Here is a 27,780-nt window from a genome sequence, read left to right as displayed (position 1 = left end):
TACTTCATTATTTTATTACTAGAATTATAATCACTGAATTAAATACATTTCAGTGTTTAATTTTTAAAATTATTTTCAATCAAGTTACACTTAATTAATTATCGCAATTTAATTTTTTATTAATGATTCTTAATGTGCGTGACTCATTGGATTACTAATATGTTGGTCCAAATATAAATTATAATTCTAAATAAATAGAATTAAATAAATCAAACAATTTAATTTATTAACAATTCAATAACTGATTAATATATATTCAAAGATCAACTGCACCCATCTAGCAAATGTGTCATAATTTTCAAGTGCATAATATTTATTTATAATAAATATGTATTTATATAAATATAATAATATCACGTACAACCAACTAATTAGCTACAAGGCATATTAAACTAACAAATAAAACTATAATTAAACTTAGAACTCACCAGATTTATATACAGTATGCTATAAGAATTTAGGTACATTGTTCAAGTTTGAAAAAGAAGATTTTAGATTATTTAAAACTGAGATGTTGTCTTCCACTTTATCCTACAAGGAATTGTTAGAATTTAGAGATATAACAGTCTCGAAAAACTACTAAGATATCAGCAATAATAAATCTTTCAAATATGCCTAAAAATGACTTGCAATAATTCAAGGATATACCAATCTCTAGACTACTACTTGCTGGATATCACCCCTTGTGAAAAGCAATGAGAGGCATTTGCAGATTAAAGAGCATCTTCAAGCGCAAAGCTCAACTTAAGAACAAATATCAAGGCCAGATAATTTACATGTCAAGAAGAATGCAATAACTCGCACTTGAATAACACAAATAACTCCATTAAGCAACCACTAATCAAGGACCCCAGTTGAAGCCTCGAGTCTTATCCACTGAAATCATCCAAAACTCAGAATGAAAGAGAATATTGAATATATTTAGTCAAGCAGACGTCTACGGCTTGACACAATGAAGATATTGCATTGGGAAGAAACTACTAAAGCAGGCAGTTATATTCAGTTATATTATGTTGCAAAGTTTGTTATTTTATAACTGATTATGTTATTATACTAAAAGCAGTACTATAAATATTGTATCAATTAATTCAATGAATAAGAAGAATTTAGTTTACACCTTCATATTCAATATGGTATCAGAGCATTCTCTCTGAATTTTATTTCCGCACCTTCAAGTTTCTTCATCTTCTTCATTTTTCTTTTCTGCATTCTTTCTCTTTCTTTTCTGGCAATGACTGAAACTACCTCAGAAATGGATCCTTCCAATCCTTTCTTTCTGCATCATGGTGACAGTCCTGGAGCTATGATTGTTTCAAAGCAGCTCAATGGTGAAAATTATAACTCATGGAAGAGGGCAATGATGATGGCTTTATCAGCCAAGAACAAACTCAATTTTGTTAATGGTACCTTGCCTAAACCATCCAATCTGTCTGACACTCAAGGATTGGCATGGATTCGCTGCAACAATATGGTTCTCTCGTGGATATTGAATTCTGTTTCAACAGAGATTGCCAACAGCATCATCTACATTGATGATGCATCTGACATATGGAATGATCTTCAGGAAAGGTTCTCTCAACATAATGGACCACGCATTTTTCAGCTCCAGAAGTCCATATCATACCTGTCACAAGAAAATAATTCTGTAAGTACATATTTTACTGCTATGAAAGGATTATGGGATGAGTTAGGAAATCATCAACCAATTCCTACATGCACATGTGGAGCATTGAAGACTATTTTATCCTATCATCATCAACAGCATGTTTATCAATTCCTCATGGGATTGAACGAGAGTTATTCACATATTCGAGGACAAATTTTGCTGATTGATCCACTGCCATCTATCAACAAAGTTTTTTCACTTATCGTTCAAGAGGAGAGGCAACGTATGATTTCCTCTTCCAGTACTTCTTTCAATCAAAACACCACTGCATTACATACTAGGACAATACCTCCAACTCGTTTTGCTGGAAACCGATCCTTCTATCCCCGCAAGGATCGATCTATATGCTCTCATTGTGGTGTTCATGGCCACACTATCGAAAAGTGCTACAGAATTCATGGATTTCCACCTGGTTACAAGTTTACCAAAGGAAAGAATGTACCTCACAGTGTAAATCAAGTTTCTGAAACCACTGCCCCTCAGCTGCCTATTACCTATGCACAATGTCAGCAACTCATGGAGATGTTCAAACCATCCATCTCAGAACTTGAATCTTCTGTCAATCAAGTTTCCTCATCTGCCAATCTAGAATCAGAAATTCCTATTCAAGGTGATACTTCAATCACTATGAACCGAGCATGTACTTTTTTCAATATATCTCAACTCTCTAATCTAGATCCAAAACATTCTGTTTTTGCGTCTGCCTTGTCGCTCACTCATTCAACTCCTTTCACAAATTCTATCAAAGCTCCTTGGATAATTGATACTGGAGCTACAGATCATATGATCTGTTCCACATCATTTTTCACACATATTACTTCTGTTGTTTCTAAAACAGTAAGATTGCCTAATGGACAACATGCTTCAGCTACTCACATCGGTACCATTAAGATTTCAGACTCTTTTATCTTAAACGATGTGCTTTGCATTCCTTCTTTTTCTTTCAATTTGATATCTGTCAGCAAGCTCATTCAAACCTTACAATGCTGTGTCATTTTCTTACCTAAATTCTGTTTTGTTCAGACCCTTACAAGCTGGAGAACGATTGGTGTGGGTAAAGAAGCTGGAGGTTTATATCATTTGTTGCAAATTCCTGTTTCTGCTTTATCTAGGACCTCTAAGTTTTTCAATCCTGTTAAATCCATGTCTCAACCTACAATCACTGATCTAGCTCCTGCCAGTTTCTTTGTTCATTCTGTAAACAATAGTCTATGGCATTACCGATTAGGCCACCCTTCAGACTCTCCCCTGAAATCACTTTCTCGTGTAATTCCTCAAGTGTTACATGAATCTAATAAAACTTGCAGCATTTGTCCATTGGCTAAACAACACCGTTTATCCTTTCCTCACAGCATTACTAATTCTGCACAACCGTTTGATCTTATTCACTGTGATCTTTGGGGCCCCTTTTCCACTAAGTCTATTAGTGGTTCTTCATATTTTTTAACCATTGTAGATGATCATAGCCGATTCACATGGATTCACCTCTTGGACAATAAATCTCAAACCAGCACTCATATTCAATCCTTTTTTACTATGGTTGAGACACAATTCAATGCCAAAATCAAGTCCCTCCGATCAGATAATGGTGTTGAATTCCACATGAGTCAATTTTATGCATCGAAGGGTGTAATCCATCAACTGAGTTGTGTTGAAACACCTCAACAAAACTCAATTGTTGAACGCAAACACCAACATATTTTGAATGTTGCTCGATCCATTCGTTTTCAATCTCATTTACCCTTGCCATTTTGGGGAGATTGTGTGCTCACTGCAGTGCATTTAATCAATAGAATTCCCACTCCTGTCTTACACAACAAATCCCCTTATGAAACTCTGTTCCATTCTCGTCCATCCTATTCTCATTTGAAAGTGTTTGGTTGCCTCTGCTATGCAACTACTATCCTTAGACATAGACATAAATTTGATCCTAGAGCTAAACCTTGTATATTTCTTGGCTATCCGTCTCACATCAAGGGATACAAACTCTATGATTTACATCAACATACTGTTTTTGTCTCCCGAAATGTTATATTCCATGAAGCTATCTTTCCTTTTGCACTCAAACACCCTATCTCTTCTACTGATTCTGTCCTTCCCTTACCTTTCCCCCTGCATGAATCAGTAGCTCCTTTCATTGATCCCATGACTTCCACTTCTTCTCTTTTTCAATCTGTTCCTCCCTCACCCTCCAATTCTGGTTTTCTTTCTCCTCCTTTGCATTCTGACTTAGCACCACTTCTAGCATCTCCTTCTGAGATCATTCCTCAGCCATGCAGGAGGTCTTCCAGGATAAAACACAAACCTGGATATTTGCATGACTATCATTGTCATATTGCCACCTCCTCTTCAGCACCTGCACCTTCTTCTTCAGCTTCAGGTATTCCTTATACTCTTTCATCCGTCCTTTCATATTCTCATCTTTCTCCTGCTCAGAAATGTTTTAGTCTTTCTGTCTCTGCTCTTACTGAGCCTACTTCCTATACTCAAGCTCTACAATGTAAGGAATGGTGTGAGGCTATGGATACTGAAATCAAAGCTCTTGAATTGAATAATACCTGGACTGTTGTTGATCTTCCTGCCTCTAAACACACTATTGGGTGCAAATGGGTTTATAAAGTCAAGTTGAAGTCTGATGGCACTTTGGAGAGGTATAAAGCCAGACTTGTTGCCAAGGGGTATAATCAGTGTGAGGGATTGGACTATTATGATACTTTTTCTCCTGTGGCTAAGCTCACCACTGTTAGAACACTTTTGGCAGTTGCTGCTGTCAAACATTGGCATCTCCATCAATTGGACGTGAATAATGCCTTTCTTCATGGTGATTTAGCTGAAGAAGTCTACATGACATTACCTCCTGGCTTTGCTAAAACGGGGGAGTCCAAGGTTTGCAGACTACATAAATCACTCTATGGTTTAAAGCAGTCTTCGCGGCAATGGTTTGCCAAATTTTCTTCTGCCTTGCTCGAGTTTGGTTTCGTGCAGTCCAAGGCTGATTACACTTTGTTTACTCGATCTTTGCCATATTCATTCATTGCTATATTAGTCTATGTTGATGATATAGTTGTTGCCAGTGATAATTCAGCTGCAGTTTCCATATTCATTCACATGCTTAATGACAGATTTCAGCTTAAAGACCTTGGCCAGTTGAAGTATTTTCTTGGTTTGGAAATAGCTCGCAGTGAGCTTGGGATTTCTGTTTGTCAGCGAAAGTATGCCTTGGACATACTTGAGACTACTGGCTTGTTGGCTTCCAAACCGGCCAAAGTTCCCATGGATCCTAACGTGAAATTCTCTAAAGATTCTGGCCAACTCTTAGCTGATCCTACTTCCTACAGACGCCTTGTTGGCAGACTACTCTATCTCACTCTTAGTAGACCTGATATTTCTTTTGTTGTTCAGGTTTTAAGTCAGTTTATGGATAAGCCACGGGCTCCTCATCTTGATGCAGCCACTCAAGTTCTACGATATATTAAAACCTCTCCAGCTCAGGGCATGTTCTTTCCAGTCATTTCTAGCCTACAACTGAAAGCATTTTGTGATTCAGACTGGGCTGGTTGCTTGGATTCTAGACGCTCAGTCACCGGCTATTGTGTCTTTCTGGATAATTCTTTGATTTCGTGGAAATCCAAGAAACAAACCACAGTCTCCCGTTCTTCTGCTGAGGCTGAGTACAGAGCCATGACGTCCACCTGCTGTGAAATTGTATGGCTTCGAAACCTTCTCACTGACCTGCAAATTCCACTCCAACCTGCTCTCCTTTATTGTGACAGTAAAGCTGCTCTTCACATTGCTGCCAATCCTGTTTTCCATGAGCGTACCAAACACATTGACATTGATTGTCATGTGGTTCGTGAGAAAATTCAATCCGGTGTTCTTCGCACTTTTCACGTTTCTTCTCAGTACCAGTTGGCTGATATTTTTACAAAAGCTCTTGGTTCCTCTAATTTTCATCCCTTATTATCCAAGATGAGTGTTCATAACATTTATTCTCCTTGACCTGTTCATGACTCTCATCTTGAGGGGGGCGTATTGAATATATTTAGTCAAGCAGACGTCTACGGCTTGACACAATGAAGATATTGCATTGGGAAGAAACTACTAAAGCAGGCAGTTATATTCAGTTATATTATGTTGCAAAGTTTGTTATTTTATAACTGATTCTGTTATTATACTAAAAGCAGTACTATAAATATTGTATCAATTAATTCAATGAATAAGAAGAATTTAGTTTACACCTTCATATTCAATAGAGAACACAAATCCAAATCAAAACAACTACTGGTGTATTCATTAAACTTGATGGGTTGCTTTAGCATCAAAATCCTCCACAGGTTCATGCAGACCAAATTGAAAAGGTAATGTTGATATACAGACAAGCAATGTCCTTCCACTTGACAGGCAATCATCTTTCTCCCCTGCAGACGAATAAGACTCAATCAACATCCTATTTTGAATCCATTAATCAACTAAGACGCACTCGAACAGCAAAATAACAAAAAGAAGAGGTTTTGCTTATGCAGCAAAAAGGTAATAAACCAGAACCATTATCACTGTTGCTGGAGGGAAAAGCACAGGATTTGAGGGGCGTGGCTCGAAATTTGACCGTTGAGGAAAAGGGTCGTTGCGATTTGGTGGGAAATTTGAATTCTTGAAGAGAAGAGGAGGAGAGAGTGAAGAATAGAGGAGAGGAGGGTTTGGTTTGGTGGTGTTGAGGATAGTTAAGGAACCCATCTCTGATGGATGATGTTAGAGAATGCTATTGTTTTTCTCTGTGGAGTGCAGGGAGGTCTTTAAGTTGGAAAGATAATGATCCATCCTACTGGTTAGTTTCTTACACAAGTGGAAGGCTTGGTGTTTTTATTGGTTGCTGGCTTAAGGTCTGAGCTTTGCTAGAAAGAATTTTTCTCGTCAATTCGTCATTGATGGCCTGACTAGGATCCAGCCGAAGGAAGTACAAGGCTTGAGAACATTCAGACAATGGGGAAAAAAAGGCAACTAAACCAAAATAAAAGGAAAACTCTGGAGATGAGTTTTCTTCCCAACTAGAACGGTGATGTATGGTTGTGCATGCCCAGTAAACTTTGGCTATAAGATTGGGCAATCATTTCTCCTAACTTTATCATTTACAGCTAGTCCCTTCTTTAAAATCTTGGAATCTAGTTAAAAATAAGACGGGATTTCAAAGTTTCGAGTCAAAATCTCTATACTGGATCACTTAGTCTTAATCAACACTCTTCATTTACATATCAACTTGGAAGTGATCAAGCTTTACCAATGGCTAGAGTTACAAAACTTTCAAGTAATATAAAAAATATACAACTTTACGGGGAACACACGCAGGAATAGCTCAATTCTACATCTAAACATAAGAATTCCACCAACAGTCAGCAAATGTTATCTTGGGCCAGAAAGCTGTACTGCAGAGAGGTAGGCATCACTATTGCTGTCTGATGGTCCTGAGGAAGTGCCTTCCCCACTTATAGATTTGAAGAAACTTGAATAAAGGCGAGGGCCCAATGGTGATGAAGTAGGTGGCAGTGGAACTGGGGAGAGACCTTCAAGCATTTGGACAACTTTGGTCATTGATGGCCTGAGATGCATATCTTCCTGTATACACCATAACGCAACTTTAATAGACGTGGAGACCCTCTCATCGTCCTTGTCGAACCTCAGCTTCGAATCAAGGATTTCCCTCAGTTTCCCTTCTTCCATCATCTTGAATGCATAAGAAGGAAAATGGGACTTCTCTGAAGATTCAGTTGCAATAAAGTTTTTTCTTCCACCGATGATCTCAAGCAACAGCATGCCATAGCTATAAACATCACTTTTCTCTGATATGGCATAATTTGTGATCCATTCTGGTGCAAGGTACCCTCTGGTGCCTCTTAGTGTTGTGAAAACATGGCTTTGCTCTCGATTCATTAACTTAGCCAAGCCAAAATCTGAGACTTTGGCAAGAAACTGACCATCAAGAAGCACGTTCTCCGGTTTTATGTCACAATGAATGATCTTTACATCACAGTCTTCGTGGAGGTAAGCTAGTCCTTTTGCTGTTCCCACAGCAATATTGAATCTTGCTTCCCAATCCAACAGGAACTCTTCATTGTTTCTCTTGAAGATCCATTTATCCAAAGAGCCATTTGCCATGAACTCATAAGCAAGGAGGCGATGAGTTCCTTCAGCACAAAAGCCTTTCAGCCTAACCAAATGGTGATGATGGATACTACCAATGATGCTAACTTCAGCTCGAAACTCTTTCTTTCCCTGACCAATGCCTTCCAACTTCTTCACAGCCAGTCGGGTTCCATCTGGGAGAGCTCCTTGATAAACTGAGCCAAATCCTCCTTGTCCAAGCTTCACTGAGAAATTATTAGTTGCAGTCTGAAGATCTCTGTAACCAAACCGGATCGGCATCCCAGATAAAGTCTCTAAGAAGTTATCCTCTTCTGAGGTTTCGTGGGGAGACTCCGGCATTTTCTTCTTTCTCCTGTGATAACGAAATGCCAGATAGAGTAGACCACAAATGGTAATCAATGTGGCAATGACTATTATCACAACAATTGGAAAGCTTTTTTTGCTGCTTCCATCCCCTCCAGCGTTGGAACCACTGCCTCCATCGCTCAAAACTTTAATGTATGCAACAAAACTAGGGCCTGCCTTAGAGTTCTGGAAACTTCCTATGTCATTGAACAGGAAGCAGTTCCCAGAACTGTTTTGGAAGAAAAAAGCAAGGCATGAGCAGTTACTCTGGCAAGCGGATTTGCAACCTTCCATATTGGTTTTTGAAGAGGGTGGGAGAAACCCCAGAGAAAAATAAGTGAGCCCATTCCCAGCACTGACAAGCTCTGTAGAATCATGTGAACCATCACAGGTAGAGACAATACCAGTCTGGCAATTTGAGCGGGTACTAAGACCTGAAGGGCACTGGCATACATTGTTACCAGAACAAACAAAATGTGCATCGCAAGGTTCTGGTCTGCTGCATGGATCACTTGGTATTTTTGTTTGTGAATCACCGCCACTTTCATCAAGATTGTAGAAAGATATAAAACCATCGTTTCCTAGAACTGCAATCCAAGTGGCATTTGCATCAACACTATCTGAGAAAATAAATTGTGACAGGAACACTTTGTTTCCATCATAGAACCTCCATGAATTTCCTCTGAGAGAAGCCACGGCAACTTTTCCACCACCTTGATTGATGGTTATCCGGCTCTCCTTTTGGACAGACCAGTAAGGCTGTGGAGTTTGGAAACCTGCTGAAAGAATCATGTCTCCGGACTTGATTTCAAGGATATGGGTCAGATTATTGGAGTTGGGATCGCTTACAAGTTTCATTCCATCTACAAAATCCTGGTTTGATATAAGTGTATTGGTAGGATGGCTAAAACTCTGCCACAGTACACTAGTGTCATTCCCAAGCAAAACCAAATTTCCTGAATCCTGCATCTCTATTGCAGAAACCCTCTTGCCACCAGTATCAGCTGCCCAAACCACATCTTCCCCTTTCTGCAAAGAGACCTTACCATCTTCACCAAAGATAAAATTATCAGAATTTGAAACTGGAGAACCTCTATTTGCAGACCATATGACCTTCGGGCTACCCAAGTGGACAATGGTTAACAGAAATTGTGTAACATCTTCAGTAGTTGTGAAGCCAAACGCGAAATCCGAGTTGTTAGATATAAGAAACAACCCATCATGATTGATCCAAGTCATTTGAGACCCTTGAAACCCTGGATAGATCTTGCCCACACTTTGGATACCAGCCTTACAACCTCCAGGAAAAAGGAGGACAAACACTGAAATGGACCCCATGAAGCGAACTAAACCCCATTGGTCCATAACCACTCAAGAAGAGGAGGGCGAATTAACTGAACAAAAGAATAGAATTCAGCTCCAAAATCCAGGACACGAAGAAAAGGGCTTTGATGGACATTTTATATTATACAAACCAATGACAAAACTCTACATTCTGCAAAGAATCTAGAATCAGTACTCCCAACAGAAACAAGTTGAACCATGGAAGCAGGTTGCTGTACATCTAAAGCTAACAATTCCAAATTGAGGACAATTTCAGGTATTAGAAGAAAAGGATAACGCTAGGCTACTGAATTCTAAAGTATAGAATTGTATGAACAAAAAATTCAACATGAATAAATGTGAAAGAAGATGACCCCTCTTCTAAACTTTCATCCCTTCAATTTGGACAAAATGACAGCTGATTGAAAGGGTACCAAAATTTGAACGAAATGAAAGAGAAACCAAAATGGTCAGTCAAGGAAACAAGCCAATAGACACAGCCTATGTACCCTCAAGAACAGCGTACACAGACAACTTCAAGTCCCAGAACCACTCATGAGAAACGCCAAATTCATAATCAAGAATGACAGCTGATTGAAGGGTACCTTTCAGTTATGAGAATTGAGAAGTGCTTAAGGAGGAGGAGGAAGAGAACCATCAATTTTCATTGATGGGCACTCTTCATATCGACCATAAATTCAGACCAACATCGTTGTAGGAACAGACAATATGTGAAAGCTGAGAAGAGGGTGCAGATTCAAATAAAGCTGAGTTCTTTTGTTGAGCAATAGCTGAAAGAAGGAGAAGGTTCAGTGTTAGAGAAACAGACAGGCTGGTAGGTGCAGTTATCACCTCATTTCTGTTGTAGTTGCAGAGACAAGAGGACCTGCAAACAGGAGTCTATCTGTTCTGGCTGGCTTCTATAAACAAAATGTTTTGTGGATGCTTTGCCCGTGTCATCAAGAGTCTAAGAGCTGAAAAGTCTTTGAAGAGATCTGAGTTGAGATGGATTTTTATCTTCGAAGTTCCAAAACGTCAAACTATGGATGGTTTCAAATGGTTTGACAGATCCAATAATATCATGTCCTAGGTAGCAGTCCTTGTCTTCCTTCCATAAAAAACAATTTTACGTCCTTATTTCTTTCTTTGATTTATAGTTGTGGGCTCCATTAACAATTCATTATGCAAGCATCACATCACACTTTTGCACGGTTTAATAGATGTCCAATGTTGAATTATTGATCCAACGTGAAATGCTTTTTTTTTTTTTAATTAAGGACAAGAGGTACAAAAAGGTGAAATGAGTATAAAGATTAGATCATATTTCTCAAAATATTTTTTTTATTTTAAAATATATTAAAAAAATATTTTTTAATATCGATACATCAAAACAAAAAAAAATAAATTATCGTTATTAACGTGAATAAAAAAATCAAAAAATCAATTAAACAAAGAAAACTCAAAAAAATAATAAAAAAATCAAATCTTGAAAAAAAAACCGATTATAATTTTTAAAAAGCTGATTAGTTCGGTTTCAGTTTTATAAGAATGAAACCGAAAAAACCGAACCGAATCCAAATCAAAAAAAAAATTGAACCAAATTAAAACCAAACCGAGTCAAACAAAAAAAAACCAAGCAAGTTGATTTAAACTTGTTTTAGTTTATTTTAATAAAAACCAAACTGAATAAAAATAATTACCCTACTTTTTATATAACTTTTGATTTTTAAGCACTCTAAAATTTAAAAGTATTAATATTGAATCTTAATAACTTTTGGATTGTAATATATGGATATGTTTTAAATTAACGTAATTATTGTAATTTAAAATGTTTTTATTTAGAAATATTTTAAAATAATATTTTTTTATTTTTAAAAAATTATTTTTAAAATTAATATATCAAAATAATCTAAAAACATATAAAAAATATATTTTAATAAAATAAATAAATTTAAAAGAATGCGGTTTTATCCTTGTTTTATCGTTGAAGTGGAAAAAGGTGAGAGCTAAGATGTGTTATTAGACGATGAATCAATTTTTTTTTATGCTCTTGTACCTCTCTGCATTGCAATTATAGGTCATGTTTGTTTCCCGGAATTTATTTTTCAGGAAATTATTTTTCAAACTTTCATGTGTTTGTTTGCCATTAGAAAAGTTGGTCAACGGAAAACACTTTCCGGTCAACGGAAAACACTTTCTGGTCAATGGAAACACTTTTCGATCAACGGAAAACACTTTCCAGTTAAAGAAAAATTTGGTTTGATTTCTAGGAAAGTGTTTCCCTTTTGGATGTGTTTGTTTTCCGGAAAGTGGTTTCCGGGAAACCACTTTCCAAACTTTCTTGTGTTTGTTTGCTATTGGAAAAGTTGGTCAACGGAAAACACTTTCCAGTCAAAGGAAAATTTGGCTTGGTTTTCAGGAAAGTGTTTTCCTGAAAAATTTGGGGGGAAAACACTTTCCGGAAGTTGTGAAAAATTTAGAAATGTCATTATTTGCTAATTATATCAAATTTAATCCTCAAACTTTTGATTGTTATATATAATTTGTTTTGAATATTTATTTTTTAATTTCATCTCTTAAAATTTAATTTTTATATTAATTTTGGTCCTTATTTTTATAATTGCTATTTGCTTTTTTCTTATCATTTTTTTATTGAAATTTTTTATCTATCAAATTTGGTCCTCATTCTTTTGATTTTTACTTATTTTATTTGAAATAATTTATAAAATGTTAATTATTATTATTTTAATTTCTTCACCTTTCATTTTTTTTAATTTTTTAGATTTGATCTCTATTATTTTGATTATTATTTATTTTATTTGAGATAATTTATGAAATTATATATTTTTTTTTTCAATTTCATTCTCATTCAACTTTTTAATTTGTAAGATTTGTTCCTCATTATTTTAATAAACTTGAAAAAATAAAATATTAATAAGTTATTTTCCAGCTCATTTTCCATAACATAACCAAATGATGAGTACTTAAAAGTGCATTTTTATCAAGGTTTTATATCATCATTTTGCACTTAAAGTATCAATAACTCCTTAACTAAAGCATGTTTTATAATAACATATCTAATTATATAAGATACCTTTAATTTATGGTAAATGATGATCTTAAATGCAGGCCTATCACATAAATGAAAGAATTGATTGATGAGTTGAAGTACTGAAATTGAAAGGACAAAAAGATGGCCAAAGAGATGCTGGTGCAGTCCAAACTGGAACATAGTTCGGTAATTGGGTCATATCTGAAGCTGTAGATCTTGGATTTAGGTCCATGTTATATGGATGGAAAGCTAAGATATAGGCCTACAACTTTCATGTGGAGCCCAAGATTTAACAAGGCCGTTTTCAAGTCCAAATTGTAGCAACAAAGAAGAAGTCTGAATCTGTCCTGCAGCCTAGACACTGTTTAGTGTTAAGCCCATATCTCAAGTTCTAGAAGTCCAAATGATCTCAAATTTTTACCCTGGAAAGATGAGACAATTTCCTAGAACTTTCATGATTCAAGTTTGTTCAAATTATGACGTCATCAATGACGTTTTTGGCAGACAAGAAGATAAGAATTGTCACCAAGTCAAGATGTGGCCACCCACTCATCAATTTGTCAACAAATCAATAGTTCCGAATTTTGACCTATAAAAGGAGGCATTTGCCATGTATTTAGGCATCTTGGTTTTTAGATCAAGATCATGCTCTTGCTTTCTCTCTTTATATTTTGTAATGCTTAAGTTTTGCTTATATTAATTTCTTGCTTATGCTTTTCATTTCCTTTCCTTGTTTATTTATGTTTCTTTATTTCATTATGTTTAACTAAGTTTATTATGTCAAGGTGAAAAGGGTACACTAATGGTGTAAGAATAAGTATAATATAAACTTAACATGGACCTTAATGTTGGATACTAACATGCTTTATATTTGCTATCTTGTTCACTTATAATACTTTGCTTGTTAAATGGTTAATCTAGATTTATGTTGTATAACATTTGGTTCAACAAATACTTGGCACTTTCATAGCCCATAATGTATGGTATAACCGACACCTGAGCTATGAAAGGAACTTGATTTGTTGTTAGCATAAGTTATAATCATGAATGCCTGACAACATTTACAAGTATTAGCATTATTCGAATAAGATAACTAATGTAATCATGTTAACAATTTATAATCCAATTGGAACCTCCTTTGTGTGTGGTTTCCAGTTGAATAATAAGAGTTTATACTATACTTGTTTGATGTACCATTAGTGGATCCTCTAACCTTGACATTTGTTGTTATCATTGTTTAATCCTACGTTAATCTTCCATCTCAAAAGTTCTCATCAACTTCTTCCTCTTCTTCTTCACTATTATTATTAACATTATTGTTGTTGTTGTTGTTGTTACTTTTGTATTATTGTTATCTATAATTTATACAATTAACCTCCCTGTGGTTCGACCCCGGTCTTGCCGGGTTATTTATTACTTCGACACTCCTGCACTTGGGAAAAGACATCAATCTTTTGGTCGTGTCAAGTTTTTGGCGCCGTTGCCGGGGAGGTAAATTCTTGTACAAATTATAGTATTTATTTTATGTTCTCTTTTCTCTTTTCTTGTATCTAACTTTGTTTCTTTTGTTTTGTTTCTCTTTCTTTTGTTTTCTTCTTTCTTTTATTTTCTTCTTACACGTGCATGAGAGTGTGGTCACGTACATTAAGTGGTAGACTTTGTAGGGTATCCTCATCATTTTCAGAAAATATGGCTGAAGAAGATAACCAATCACTTCATAATGAGAATAATGAGAATATTCGGGTTAGAACTCTTAGAGACCACATGAATCCCATAAGAACAAGTGCACCTTCATGCATAGTTTTTCCTTCTGATGCATCTCATTTTAATTTTAAGACATGCATTATTCAACTTTTACCATCTTTTCATGGCTTAGAATTAGAAAATCCATACTTGCATTTAAGGGAATTTGAGGAGGTTTGCAACACATATAATGACTCGAATTGTAGCATGAACACCATTAGATTGAAGCTTTTTCCTTTTTCATTAAAAGATAAAGCTAAAACATGGCTACAAAATTTGAGACCTGGATCCATTCGTGCTTGGGATGAAATGCAACAACAATTTTTAAAGAAGTTTTTTCCATCCCACAGAACAAACTCTTTCAAAAGACAAATCATTACTTTCTCTAAAAAACCAGGAGAAACATTTTATCAATGTTGGGATAGGTATCAAGACTTACTTAATACTTGCCCCCATCATGGTTTTGAAACATGGAGATTAGTTTCACATTTTTATGAAGGGTTAACTCCTAGAGATAGGCAAATGGTTGAATTGATGTGCAATGAAACTTTTGAGGATAAAGACCCTAATGAAGCAATGGAGTACTTAGATTTGCTAGCTGAAAATGCACAAAATTGGGACACCACGGGTACTTATGAGGCACCAAGTAAAACCTAGCCTCATACATCTAGTGGGGGTATGTACAACCTTAGGGAAGATCATGACCTCCAAGCCAAGTTTGCATCTTTAGCTAAAAAAGTCGAAGCACTAGAATTGAAAAAGAGTGGTCAATTAAAATATGTTCAAGACATTGCATGTCAAATCTGTGAAACCAACGAACATTCAACCCATGACTGTCCAACCTTGCCTTCTTTTAAAGAATGTCTCCATGAACAAGCTCATGCATTAGACAGTTTTCAAAGGCCCAACCATAACCCATATTTGCAAACATATAACCCTGGTTGGAGAAAGCATCCAAATTTCAGTTGGAAGAGTGAGAACAATAATGCTCAAACTTCACAGCCACCATTTCAAGCACATCATAATTTCCAAAATTCTCATAGATATGCACCTCCTTATGCTCCCCCTCCTAGAAGAAATCTTGAGGAAACATTGCATGCATTTATGGAAAAGCAAGAGGCAATTAACACTCAACTTGCTCAAAGCATGACAGATTTTAAAGATACTCTTGCAAAATTGACATCTGCTCTCAGTTTCCAAGAGAAAGGTAAGTTTCCATCTCAACCACAACAAAATCCAAAGGGGCAATACAATGTAAATGCAAGTAGTTCTGGAAGCCAACACATGGATCAGGTCAAATCAGTCATCACTCTTCGCAGTGGTAAGGTTATTGAAAAACCCACTCTTGAACCTTGTGAGAATGATGATGAATCAATCTCTGAGGGTAAGGAAGGGGTTGAATATGATCATTGCAAAGAAAAGACTGATTCTCCGCCAGCACTTCCATTTCCTCATGCCATGACTAAATAAAGGAAAGTCAATCACAACTCTGAAATCTTTGAAACTTTCAAACAGGTAAGGATCAATATACCTTTGCTGGATGCTATCAAACAGGTTCCTTCTTATGCTAAATTTTTGAAAGATCTGTGCACTGTGAAGAGAAAACTGAATGTGAAAAAGAAAGTCTTTTTAGCCGAACAAGTAAGTGCCATTCTTCAGAACAATAATGCATTGAAATATAAAGACCCTGGTTGTCCTACAATTTCTTGCTTTATTGGAGAACATAAAATTGAAAGAGCCTTACTTGATCTTGGAGCTAGTGTGAATTTACTTCCATATTCAGTTTTTCAAAGTCTCAATCTAGGTGAGTTAAAACCAACTTCTGTAACTCTTTTACTTGCCGATAGATCTGTAAAAGTGCCTAGAGGAATAGTTGAAAATGTGTTAGTACAAGTCGATAGGTTCATTTATCCTGTGGATTTTATTGTCTTGGACACACAACCTGTTGAAGCATGCAATTCATTTCCTGTTATTTTAGGACGTCCATTTCTTGCAACTTCTAATGCATTGATTAATTATAGGAATGGACTGATGAAGCTATCATTTGGGAACATGACATTGGAGATGAATATTTTCAACATTTGCAAGCAGCCTAGAGATGATAATGATTTACAAGAAGTAGATCTTATTGAAGAATTAGTTTGTGATCAACTTGAATCTACTTTGAGTAATACTGAGTTTGATGAATTTGAAGATTTGCAAATGACTTATTCTCAGGAAGAAATCACGGATGAAAAAGGCATTGAAAATGTTGATGCGAATCTTTTGTCAAGAGTGACAACAGATTCGATATCTGACATCACACCAACCGATGATTACTTTCCTGACAAATCCTTACTTTCTCTTAGTCCAATGCCTTGGTTTGCTAAAAATATCAATTTCCTTGCCTCAGGAGACTTGCCAACTCATTGGAGTACCGAAGACAAAGGAAAGTTTTTGAACGAAGTGAGAAACTTTTATTGGGATGACCCTAACTTATTCAACCATTGTCCTGATCAAATATTTCAAAGATGCATTACGGACAATGAGGTAAGTAGTGTCATTAAATTTTGTCATTCTGAAGCATGTGGGAGTCATTTCTCGTCAAAAAAGACCATAGCGAAAATATTTCAAAATGGATTTTATTGGCCCACCATGTTTAAGGACACGCATGCATTCTGCAAAGCTTGTGAAAATTGTCAAAAGTCAGGATTTATTTCAAAACATAAGGAATCTTTAGATAATCTTCTACTGACTTTGGAGACATATCCTGGTGGAAATGTGCATTGTGCATTTCACGACTTATGACCCCATTTCCATAAAGAACATGATAGACTTAGTCTTGGGAATCTGACTAAAAAAGACCCTGTTTGCCAGTTTTTAAGAAAACTGGATGGGAAGCTTATCCCCGACCCATAGAGGGCGTTTAAGCCGTTCTTGGACGTAAAATCAAGGGAAGATGTGAGCCACAATCACAACCACCTGTACATACACATGCTTTTTCAAAATAAATAAATAAATAAAGAGAGAGAGAGTGTGAGACTCCAGCTGGCCTACATATAGGTGGTATGATTGCATCTTCAATTTCTCATCTATAAAATCTTCTCTTCCTTCCCCTCATTTCTACTCAACCCTTACATTAGACATATATAGAAGCGTGTAGAAATGGCAGGTTCCTCAAGTTATCATATAAAAAATATTTGTGTTTTCGGTGGATCCAGTCCTGGGAAGGAAACAGCTTTTTTAGAAGCAGCAAATCATCTTGGTCAGGTACTAGCTGAGAAAAAGATTCATTTAGTGTATGGGGGAGGCAGCCTTGGGTTAATGGGGGGTGTGGCAATAGCTGCATTTTTAGGAGGTAGTCAAGTTTTGGGGGTCGTCCCCGAAGCTTTAATAAAAAGGGACATCATTGGAAGAACAATTGGAGAGGAACTACAGGTCTCCACAATGTTTGATCGAATGAATACAATGTTTAACCATGTTGATGCCTTCATTGCCTTACCAGGTGGTCTGGGCACATTGGAAGAGATCTTTCATATTTCCTCTTGGGCCCAACTTCACATTCACCATAAACCTATAGGTTTGCTTAATGTTAATGGTTTTTATGATACTTTGTTGTCTTTTCTTGATCAAGCTGTGGAACAGGAATTTCTAACATCTTCGGCACGACAAATCATAATCTATGCTGCTACGGCTGAACAATTGATCGACAAACTACAATCTTTCACCCCTGTAATTGATCCTTCCATGAGTCGCATCAATTGGTCAACTACAGAAAGCCGTAAAAAGCTTAGATTGGATTTGAGCCTTCGTTTGTGAATCCTTGTGTCTTTTGGTTTTATTTCTAACATAGTATTTTGTTCTGTTATTTCTTATATTTGTTTAAGTGTGTTTCAGGTTTGTCAGTGTTCGTTGTTTCAGGTGATGTCTTATATACTCTATCTTTCTACCTTAGGACATTGAGGACAATGTCTCGTTTTGGTTGGGGGGGGGGGGAGGGTAGTAGTATTTAAAAAAAAAAACTAACCAACTAACTGTTTTTGTTTTAAAAACCATTTTGCAAAACTGTTATTACTAGGATGGCAGAGTAAGGGGGAATGACTCTTGAGACGCATCTTAGTAAACATTTTCTAATGGTTATTTGCAATATTCATAACAAGGCCTATTAGAATACTTCTTGAAATATTCAGGTTTACAAACTCTCGCATTGTTATCACTTGGTTCTGCTCATATACTCATTTAAGAAATATTCTTAAACCTTCATTTTCACACACACACTTTAACATATGATTGTGGGTTGCACATTGGATTATTACATTATTTATGTTCTTTTGTTAAAGGTAACAACTAAGGGATAGGGATAGTTTATAATTTGCAAAAAAAAAAAGAAAAAAAACAAAAAAAAAAGAAAAAGAAAAAGAAAAAGAAAAAGAAAAAGAAAAGGATAATAAAAACGTAGATAGTTTGATTTCGTAGCCTCCCTAACCTAAGCAATTAAGCCCAAAGGGGTGTTTTAACACCTAATACCCTAAAGTCAACTGACTTGGGAGCTATTGGCCCAAAGCTTGTTACATGGGTTAAGGAGAAAAGCTTAAGGGAATCAAACATTGCACTATCTACATATCAGTATCTGCAACCCGAGTTACTAAGCTCATAGGGGTGTCTCAACACCTAATGCCCTAAGATCAACTGGTCTGGGAGTCATTAGCCGAAAGCTCGTTACATGGGTTAAAGATGCATTGTGTTTTATGTTATATGTATAGATATAAAAAAAAAAGTAAAATAAAATAAAATAAAATAATCTCAACCCAAGGAAGTTAACCTTAAACATTAGAACAAAAATATTGTTTTCTTCCAACAAAAGCCCCATCATCTATGTTTCATACATTGAGCACATAACAAGGAAGGTTTATTAATATTTTGTTTAAGAGGTATTGAGCGGATATATAAATTTAATGAGAGTTTGTTTATCTGGATAGATTAATGGAAGTTGAATGATGAATGCCTTGCTTTGTGGAAATTTGCAAATTGTTTTTCTATTTTAACGCCTTAATTACTAGGGACTAGTAATAAGCTGGTTGGGGGGTGTGATGAGTACTTAAAAGTGCATTTTTATCAAGGTTTTATATCATCATTTTGCACTTAAAGTATCAATAACTCCTTAACTAAAGCATGTTTTATAATAACATATCTAATTATATAAGATACCTTTAATTTATGGTAAATGATGATCTTAAATGCAGGCCTATCACATAAATGAAAGAATTGATTGATGAGTTGAAGTACTGAAATTGAAAGGACAAAAAGATGGCCAAAGAGATGCTGGTGCAGTCCAAACTGGAACATAGTTCGGTAATTGGGTCATATCTGGAGCTGTAGATCTTGGATTTAGGTCCATGTTATATGGATGGAAAGCTAAGATATAGGCCTACAACTTTCATGTGGAGCCCAAGATTTAACAAGGCCGTTTTCAAGTCCAAATTGTAGCAACAAAGAAGAAGTCCGAATCTGTCCTGCAGCCCAGACACTGTTTAGTGTTAAGCCCATATCTCAAGTTCTAGAAGTCCAAATGATCTCAAATTTTTACCCTGGAAAGATGAGACAATTTCCTAGAACTTTCATGATTCAAGTTTGTTCAAATTATGACGTCATCAATGACGTTTTTGGCAGACAAGAAGATAAGAATTGTCACCAAGTCAAGATGTGGCCACCCACTCATCAATTTGTCAACAAATCAATAGTTCCGAATTTTGACCTATAAAAGGAGGCATTTGCCATGTATTTAGGCATCTTGGTTTTTAGATCAAGATCATGCTCTTGCTTTCTCTCTTTATATTTTGTAATGCTTAAGTTTTGCTTATATTAATTTCTTGCTTATGCTTTTCATTTCCTTTCCTTGTTTATTTATGTTTCTTTATTTCATTATGTTTAACTAAGTTTATTATGTCAAGGTGAAAAGGGTACACTAATGGTGTAAGAATAAGTATAATATAAACTTAACATGGACCTTAATGTTGGATACTAACATGCTTTATATTTGCTATCTTGTTCACTTATAATACTTTGCTTGTTAAATGGTTAATCTAGATTTATGTTGTATAACATTTGGTACAACAAATACTTGGCACTTTCATAGCCCATAATGTATGGTATAACCGACACTTGAGCTATGAAAGGAACTTGATTTGTTGTTAGCATAAGTTATAATCATGAATGCCTGACAACATTTACAAGTATTAGCATTATTCGAATAAGATAACTAATGTAATCATGTTAACAATTTATAATCCAATTGGAACCTCCTTTGTGTGTGGTTTCCAGTTGAATAATAAGAGTTTATACTATACTTGTTTGATGTACCATTAGTGGATCCTCTAACCTTGACATTTGTTGTTATCATTGTTTAATCCTACGTTAATCTTCCATCTCAAAAGTTCTCATCAACTTCTTCCTCTTCTTCTTCACTATTATTATTAACATTATTATTGTTGTTGTTGTTGTTACTTTTGTATTATTGTTATCTATAATTTATACAATTAACCTCCCTGTGGTTCGACCCCGGTCTTGCCGGGTTATTTATTACTTCGACACTCCTGCACTTGGGAAAAGACATCAATCTTTTGGTCGTGTCACCAAACACTGGAAAGTGTTTTCCAACTTATTTTCCATTACACTACCAAACATCGGAAAATACTTTCCCGGAATTCACTTTCCAAAAGAAAACTACTTTCCTGCAAACAAACGGGGCCTATGGTTGGAAACCTGACAGTGAATTTAACTTGAAAAGGTTTCTGGCACTAATTATTTTTATTAAAATAATATTATATTATTTTTTTTAAATCTTGGTATTAAATTAATTAGGTTTAATCAGATTAATTAAATAATTAAAAACATGATTAAGTTAATTGCTTTTTACCATGTCATTTTTTTATTTTTTTCTATCCAATTTAAAATGTCACCTAAATTCATAAATTAATTCTTGCTTCAAATTATTTACTTCCTTCCAAATTTTTTTTATTTCCTTTCAAGTTTTTGAAGGATGTTAAAAACCTTCAATCGGATTTAGTTAAATTTGCAAATATATTTATAGACATGTTAAATACATAATTTAACAAAAAAAATTATAACTTTATATCAAACTTTTAAATTAGATTTAAATTTTGTTAAGTAATTTTATATGTCAAGTTCTATAGATAAATAAGCTCGTTGTAACTAGTTAAAAACCTTCGAATTAAGCTTAAAAATTATTATTTTTACTATTTTAATTATATTTTTAGTTAATTTTAGATTTTAACTATGTTTTTTATTTAGATTCGGATTCTTTTAATTCAATTGGTTTTAAAGTCTATATAAATATTAAAATAATATTAAAGCTAAACGTGATTGAATTAAAATAATAATAAAATGTATGATTTTATAAAAAATACTATATACTCCAATTCACACGCAAGTATATAATTGTTATTAAAATATCGAATCAATAAGCTCTTTCTAATAATTTAATTTTCGATAATAATTGTTTACTTGTGGATGAATTCCAGAATTGTGCCCGCAACATAAAAGAAACAAAGCAAGGCTTTAATAGATTTGATCTTCTCAACCAAATCTTTATATTAGGTGCACTTTGATTAATAATGACCATTAAATAAATTTAATTTTCCTTGTCGTGCTTCTGTCTATGGCAGGGAAGAACTTGCGTGACAGCAGATTTCGAACTTAGGTTAATATATTTATGTTAATGATTAGGACACCCTCTTAATTTAAGCTATGAGATATTTATTTAACATATTAGAAAAGAGTAGCAAATATATAATAATAAAAACTGGGAAAGGAATAGGGTAACTTACTTACTATATCAAATATTATTATTGTTGTTGTTGTTCGGATTAGTTTGCGTCTATTTTAACTAATTTCACAGGTTCTGAAGTTAACGATCATGTAAGCCTCCAATTACCCTGAGTTTTGTGGGACTCGAACTAGTAAAATAAAGTTTTTTTTTCTAATCAACTACAGTGAAATTAAAAACAAACATGATAAATTTCATTCTCTAATCCCCAATCATAATTTTTGTTGATCAAATTATTAAATTTTAAAATTTTCATATAATATTTTATTGTTTTTTCTATGTATTTTGCTGTATCTTGCAACTTTAAAGTTTAAAAATCGTAATTTAATCCATGTTAAACATTGCGTCAGACTCTAAACGTTACATCAGATTCTCTTGAGTATCGTCATATCTATGGTGTCAATACTAATTTTTTCTTGCTTATTAAATTAACCAAAATCTTTGAACGTTTCTGGGTTATAAATGTAGAAGAAGAAATGATGAAAAGGACTTGCAATCATGCAAACACTGCTACAGTATTGTTTGTTCCTATCTTCTTGTGCTCATTGTCACTTCCATGAGAAGAGATGATGAAAAACTATGTCATTGGTACTTGTTTTATGAAAAATAATTTTTTAAATTTTTATATGTTTTTTGGTTATTAAAAAAATTAGTTAATAGAAAATACGTTTGAGTTAAAAGAAAATTTCATTTAGTTTTCAGGAAAGTATTTTCTTATTATTTTCAGGAAAACATTTTTCAGAAGTTGTGAAAATTTTAAAATATCATGTTATTTGATGATTATATCAAATTTGGTCCTCAAACTTTTGATTGCTATATATTTTGTTTTGAATTTTTTTTTCAATTTCATCCCTTATAATTTGATTTTTATATAAATTTTCATTTTCATTTTCATGATTGTTATCTGCTTTTCTCTTATCATTTTCTTAATTGAAATTTTTTATCTATAGATTTGGTCCTTTTTTTATTGCTATTTATTTATTTTTAAATAATTTATGAAATTGCAATTATTATTTTTATTTCATCATCTTTCAACTTTTTTATTTGTTAGATTTGATCTCTATTATTTTGATTATTATTTATTTTATTTGAAATAATTTTTTAAATTAGATTTATTTTTTTTAATTTTATTCTCATTCAACCTTTTAATTTGTAAGATTTGCTTCTTATTATTTTAATAAACTTGAAAGAAAAATATTAATAAGTTATTTTTCAGCTTATTTTTCATGACATAATTAAATACCGGAAATTATTTTTCAATTCATTTTGTATAATTTTATTAAATATCAAAAAATAATTTATTTTTTAAAAATTTATTAAAAATAAATTACTTTAAAAAAAAATTCAGCAAATAAACTAATACAGCTATGCATAGATTGGAGACCTGTAAAGGATTGCTAAGAATCAAAGATAAGAATATAAATATGAATCTCCAAGAACAAGACTCCAAAAGGATGATCATAATCCGGATTTGATAGCTTCTATTTAATTATATAAATTAATGAAGGCCTACCCCCACATTAATCTTCTCTCTGTTTGGATACGTATTTGTTGCAGAATCAATATCCAATAAATGAAAATGAAAGATTCATTGTTTTTGTTTCTTTCTCCTGAAATACGGCTAGTACTGTATTCTTCTGCTAGATGAAACGGCAACATGCATGGATTATTTAAACCCTAGATCAATGCCAGTAGGAATAGACTCGCATCGTTCACTACTATGAAAAACAGGCATGAACCCGGGTATTCATCCCCATCGCAAGGAGACAGGATTTCATGGGCTGGTCACATGGGTTGTTAGTGTTTTATATATATATATATATATATATATATATATATATATATATATATATATATATATATGTGTGTGTGTGTGTGTGTGTGTGTGTGTGTGTGTGCATGTAGTTGTTGTATAAATTGATCTTAATTAAATAATTAAATGTAAATATTTAATACACGCGAGTGAAGTGTCTTTTAATTTTATTATTTGATTACATAGTAATTAAAAAAAAATGTGTAAGAAAACAATAATTTAAAATAATATGTTTTTTAATAAAAATATTATTTTTTATTCATTTTTTTCATAAAACATATGTTTTTATTAGTAATATAGTTTATTGAATAAAAACTGCATTGTTTTAAATTAATACATACACAATAATAATTAAATAAAATGTACATTCCGAAAACTCATACATTCAACTAAGATAAATAATACTATAATATTGTGCATGCACACATATTCCACCCTAATTGTTAATTAATTACTATTTCTTTAATTTTAGACCGGTTTTGAGCATATTTTCTATTCATTTTTTTACTCATTGTCTATGAGAAATATTTTTGATAAATCGCCTCCAAGAATAACAACTTTTTTATTTATAAAGTGCATTTGTTTATTTTTAATTTTTGTATTTGCGGTGCAAAAAATATAATAAGTTATTTGGTAACGCACCAAACTGTGTTTTATATTGCGGGATCAATTTAAAAATTGAGTTTGAAACACAGTTTTTATGAAGCAATTTTATATGTTTTTTAATTGAAATGCACATTTTATATATATTTTTTGCAATATATAAACCTCAATCATAATTTTTACCAAACACATTTAAATTCAACTAATTATATTTTTTTAAAATATAACTCTTTTTAAATCACAATCATAAAAACTACCTCAAAAACAAACACAATAAAGAAGTCTTCTATGCCATGTTGCTTGCTTTTGGACTCCAATTTCATCCCATTTTTATTCATATTATTTTCGTTGCTTTTGACTTCTGAAACACCAAAACTTCCACTCAAAACAAGATCAATTAGGAGAGCCTGCAGATTTGACTAACCCCCTTTCCTTTCAGGTAAGAACTTTTAGGTTTAGATCATTAATTAGTCCACTTAATTAACTATAATTATGACTTTCAGCAAGGCAAATGCCTGATTTATGCATATTTTACTTGGTTTTCCAGCTCATTGATTAGCTACATTGGATCTTATCTTCTGCAACAATTGGTAACCAAGTTTTACATAAAAAAATGTATTTGGTAAACCTTTTAAAAGCTTGCAAGTTTGAACAAAGAAAGCTCAAAAGGAAATTTAAGAAAGATCCCCAAGGGGATTAACTCTCTAATGTCGTCTGAGGTATATACAATTGTTGTCTATAAGTCTCTCTTTCACATTTGAAATATCAATATTTATAGATATTAAACTCGATTCAAGTCAAATTCAAGCACCCGAGAAATGAATCAATTTAATTTTTTTTAATAATCAAGAGTTATAACTTTATTATTTTAAAAAAAAATTATTTGAGTTACAAGTTAACCCAAGTTATAATTAAATTATATTATATTAATATACTTGATTCGAATTAGATCTCGAATCGACATGCCTACGATGTTAAATCAGATTTAATAACGAGGAAGAAACATGGATTTAGAAATAATCTATGGTAGAGTGGCTCTAAGTAAAATCAGCATCACGATTTCGTGTGTTTTTTCTACGAACGAGCAAAAACAAAGATGTCCTCAATAAAGATGATGAGCATAAATCCTTAAACCAAAAGTTAACTTTTTTATTTTCCCAGAAGGTGCGTGTTCAGCCCTTTGAATTTATTTATTAAATCAGAATTACTTTCCTGGAATTTCTTGAACTAAAAATCTCAGAATCAACCTCCCTCAATCTTTCTTTTTTCCCAAATCGACTCAATCGCTTTTTTATATATATATAAAAAAAATTCCACGATATTGGTTTAATGAATATATGATTAAAGTGCAAACACCTCATAATTACAAGAATATGATATTTTATAAAAAGAATAAACCTTATATTAATTAAAAATAAAAAATTAAAACCATCCAAACTCAATCTTAAGATGTTAGGTAAGGTCTCAAGATATAATTTATATTATTTCCTAAAACACCATCTTAAGTAAAAACTATTTAAACTTGAAATAAGTAAAAAGAATAAACCTTATATTTAATTTTTATCAAATAAATAATTATGATGAGAATCGAACTCATCACTGCTTGGTCATTAAGACTCTGATACCATGTCAAATAATTATCTCAACCCAAAAATTTAAATTTTTAAATAAAATCTCAAGATATGATTTATATTATTCTTTAAAAGTCTCCATGTAGTTGCATTAACACAAATTAGTCGTTTGAAAAATAATTATGGATTCATGGTGAGATATAATTCTAGGACTTGGCCAATTATTTTTAATTTTGGATGAAGAAATAGCAAAAATCAAAGGAGGAATTTGATCTACAAATTAATATTACAAAATCCGCAGGAGCACATGATCTATCTGTGTGTGGTAATATCTTTGATGAATTGAAAGCTCCATTTTCGAATCCCGGCAGCAATCAAGAGAAGCTTTTGGTTAGGGCAGCAGCTAGGGAAGGAAAGTTTTTTTCTTTCCCAGATACACTCTTGGCCCAACTCTTGGCCCAATAAATATAAGCGCAGCCCACACCTTTATGGCCCATCTTATCTTACAGTCTTTTACAGGTAATTAAATTAGTGGTGTTTTTTTTATTTCATTTCTAAAATAAAAGAGAAGAGAAATAATTATTTAACGCCCAGAGACAGGCACAAAATTAGAATTCCAACATTTAGGTCGCGTTTAATACGATGGAGAGTATTAATTAGACTAAATAAATAATTATCAAATTTTATATTTAGTGTGTATTGAATTGGACTAAATAATTTGTTATATCTTGTGTTTGATAGACATTACATGAAATAGAATAATATATTATAATGACAATACACTTATTTTGTCCAATGTTTTTCGGTGTTTGAATTATAGATTATGATATATATTTTAATTTAAGATTTAATTTATATTATTTTTAATATAATGAATAAATATATAAATTAAAGTAATTTTGAATTTTGAGTTTTGTGGTTTTTTTTAAAAAAAATTTGAGTTTGATGTATGCAAGGAATTTGTTTGTCAATGAAGGTGTCGAGGAAAAGAGGAGATCAGAAGACATTAGATTATTTTTTTTACATGCTATAAATAAACGTTATTATTCTCAAACGAAAAAAAAGTTTAATTGTATAATATTTAAATTATATAATATTTGATAAATCATTATTTATTCATCTATGACCCGTGAAGTATAGAAAATTTTGATTTTAAAAATATAGTTTATATAAAAAGCAGTACAGTCATTTTATAATAACAACTCGTATAAAAATTGTCCTACTTCTTTTCCTTTTTTAGTGGTACAAGATTTTGTTCTCTTGAAAAACCTTAAATAAAATAAAAAATATTTTTTTATTGTCTAAAAATAAACCAAATAACTTCAATTTTTTTTTCATATTCAATCCATCATATCAAACACTTACTTAATTATTAGCCTTAAAATTTAATGGTATTTTCCTGTGATCATATTGTGATATTGTAGGAAAATTTATTAAAACATTGTTAATTGGTATATTTGAGATCAAATTAAAAATGATGTCCACCTACTTTTTGAATTAAAACTTTGTTGGAATTTAATCTCCAACATAAGCTTTTTAATGGAACATTAACATGATCTAAACAAATTATAGGTGAATTGGAAATTAATCTCAAGGAATCTTTGGTTAACATGTTTTGGTAAAACTCAAATCCTTCTAAAAACAACTTTACCTCACTTAAAAAAAATAAAACTTTATTGATGTTTATACAATGAGATGTTA

The 27,780-nt window shown here is 33.1% G+C and overlaps 1 protein-coding gene across 1 annotated transcript; it reads right to left on the bottom strand.

Moving 5' to 3' along the window:
• Positions 1-6,854: 6,854 nt before the first annotated feature.
• LOC133674572 (G-type lectin S-receptor-like serine/threonine-protein kinase SD2-5) lies at positions 6,855-10,525 on the bottom strand. The gene is made up of 2 exons (XM_062095761.1): positions 10,078-10,525; positions 6,855-9,543 (listed from the first exon to the last, which is right to left on the bottom strand). Exon 2 carries the CDS (start codon positions 9,512-9,514, stop codon positions 7,064-7,066), a length of 2,451 nt encoding a protein of 816 aa, XP_061951745.1. The 5' UTR covers positions 9,515-9,543; positions 10,078-10,525; the 3' UTR covers positions 6,855-7,063.
• Positions 10,526-27,780: the final 17,255 nt, after the last annotated feature.

This window comes from Populus nigra, chromosome 15 (assembly GCF_951802175.1).
Source record: "Populus nigra chromosome 15, ddPopNigr1.1, whole genome shotgun sequence".
Lineage (NCBI taxonomy): Eukaryota > Viridiplantae > Streptophyta > Magnoliopsida > Malpighiales > Salicaceae > Populus > Populus nigra.
Note: the sequence above shows the minus strand (reverse complement) of the source record. Positions and strands in the feature narration are given on the sequence as shown.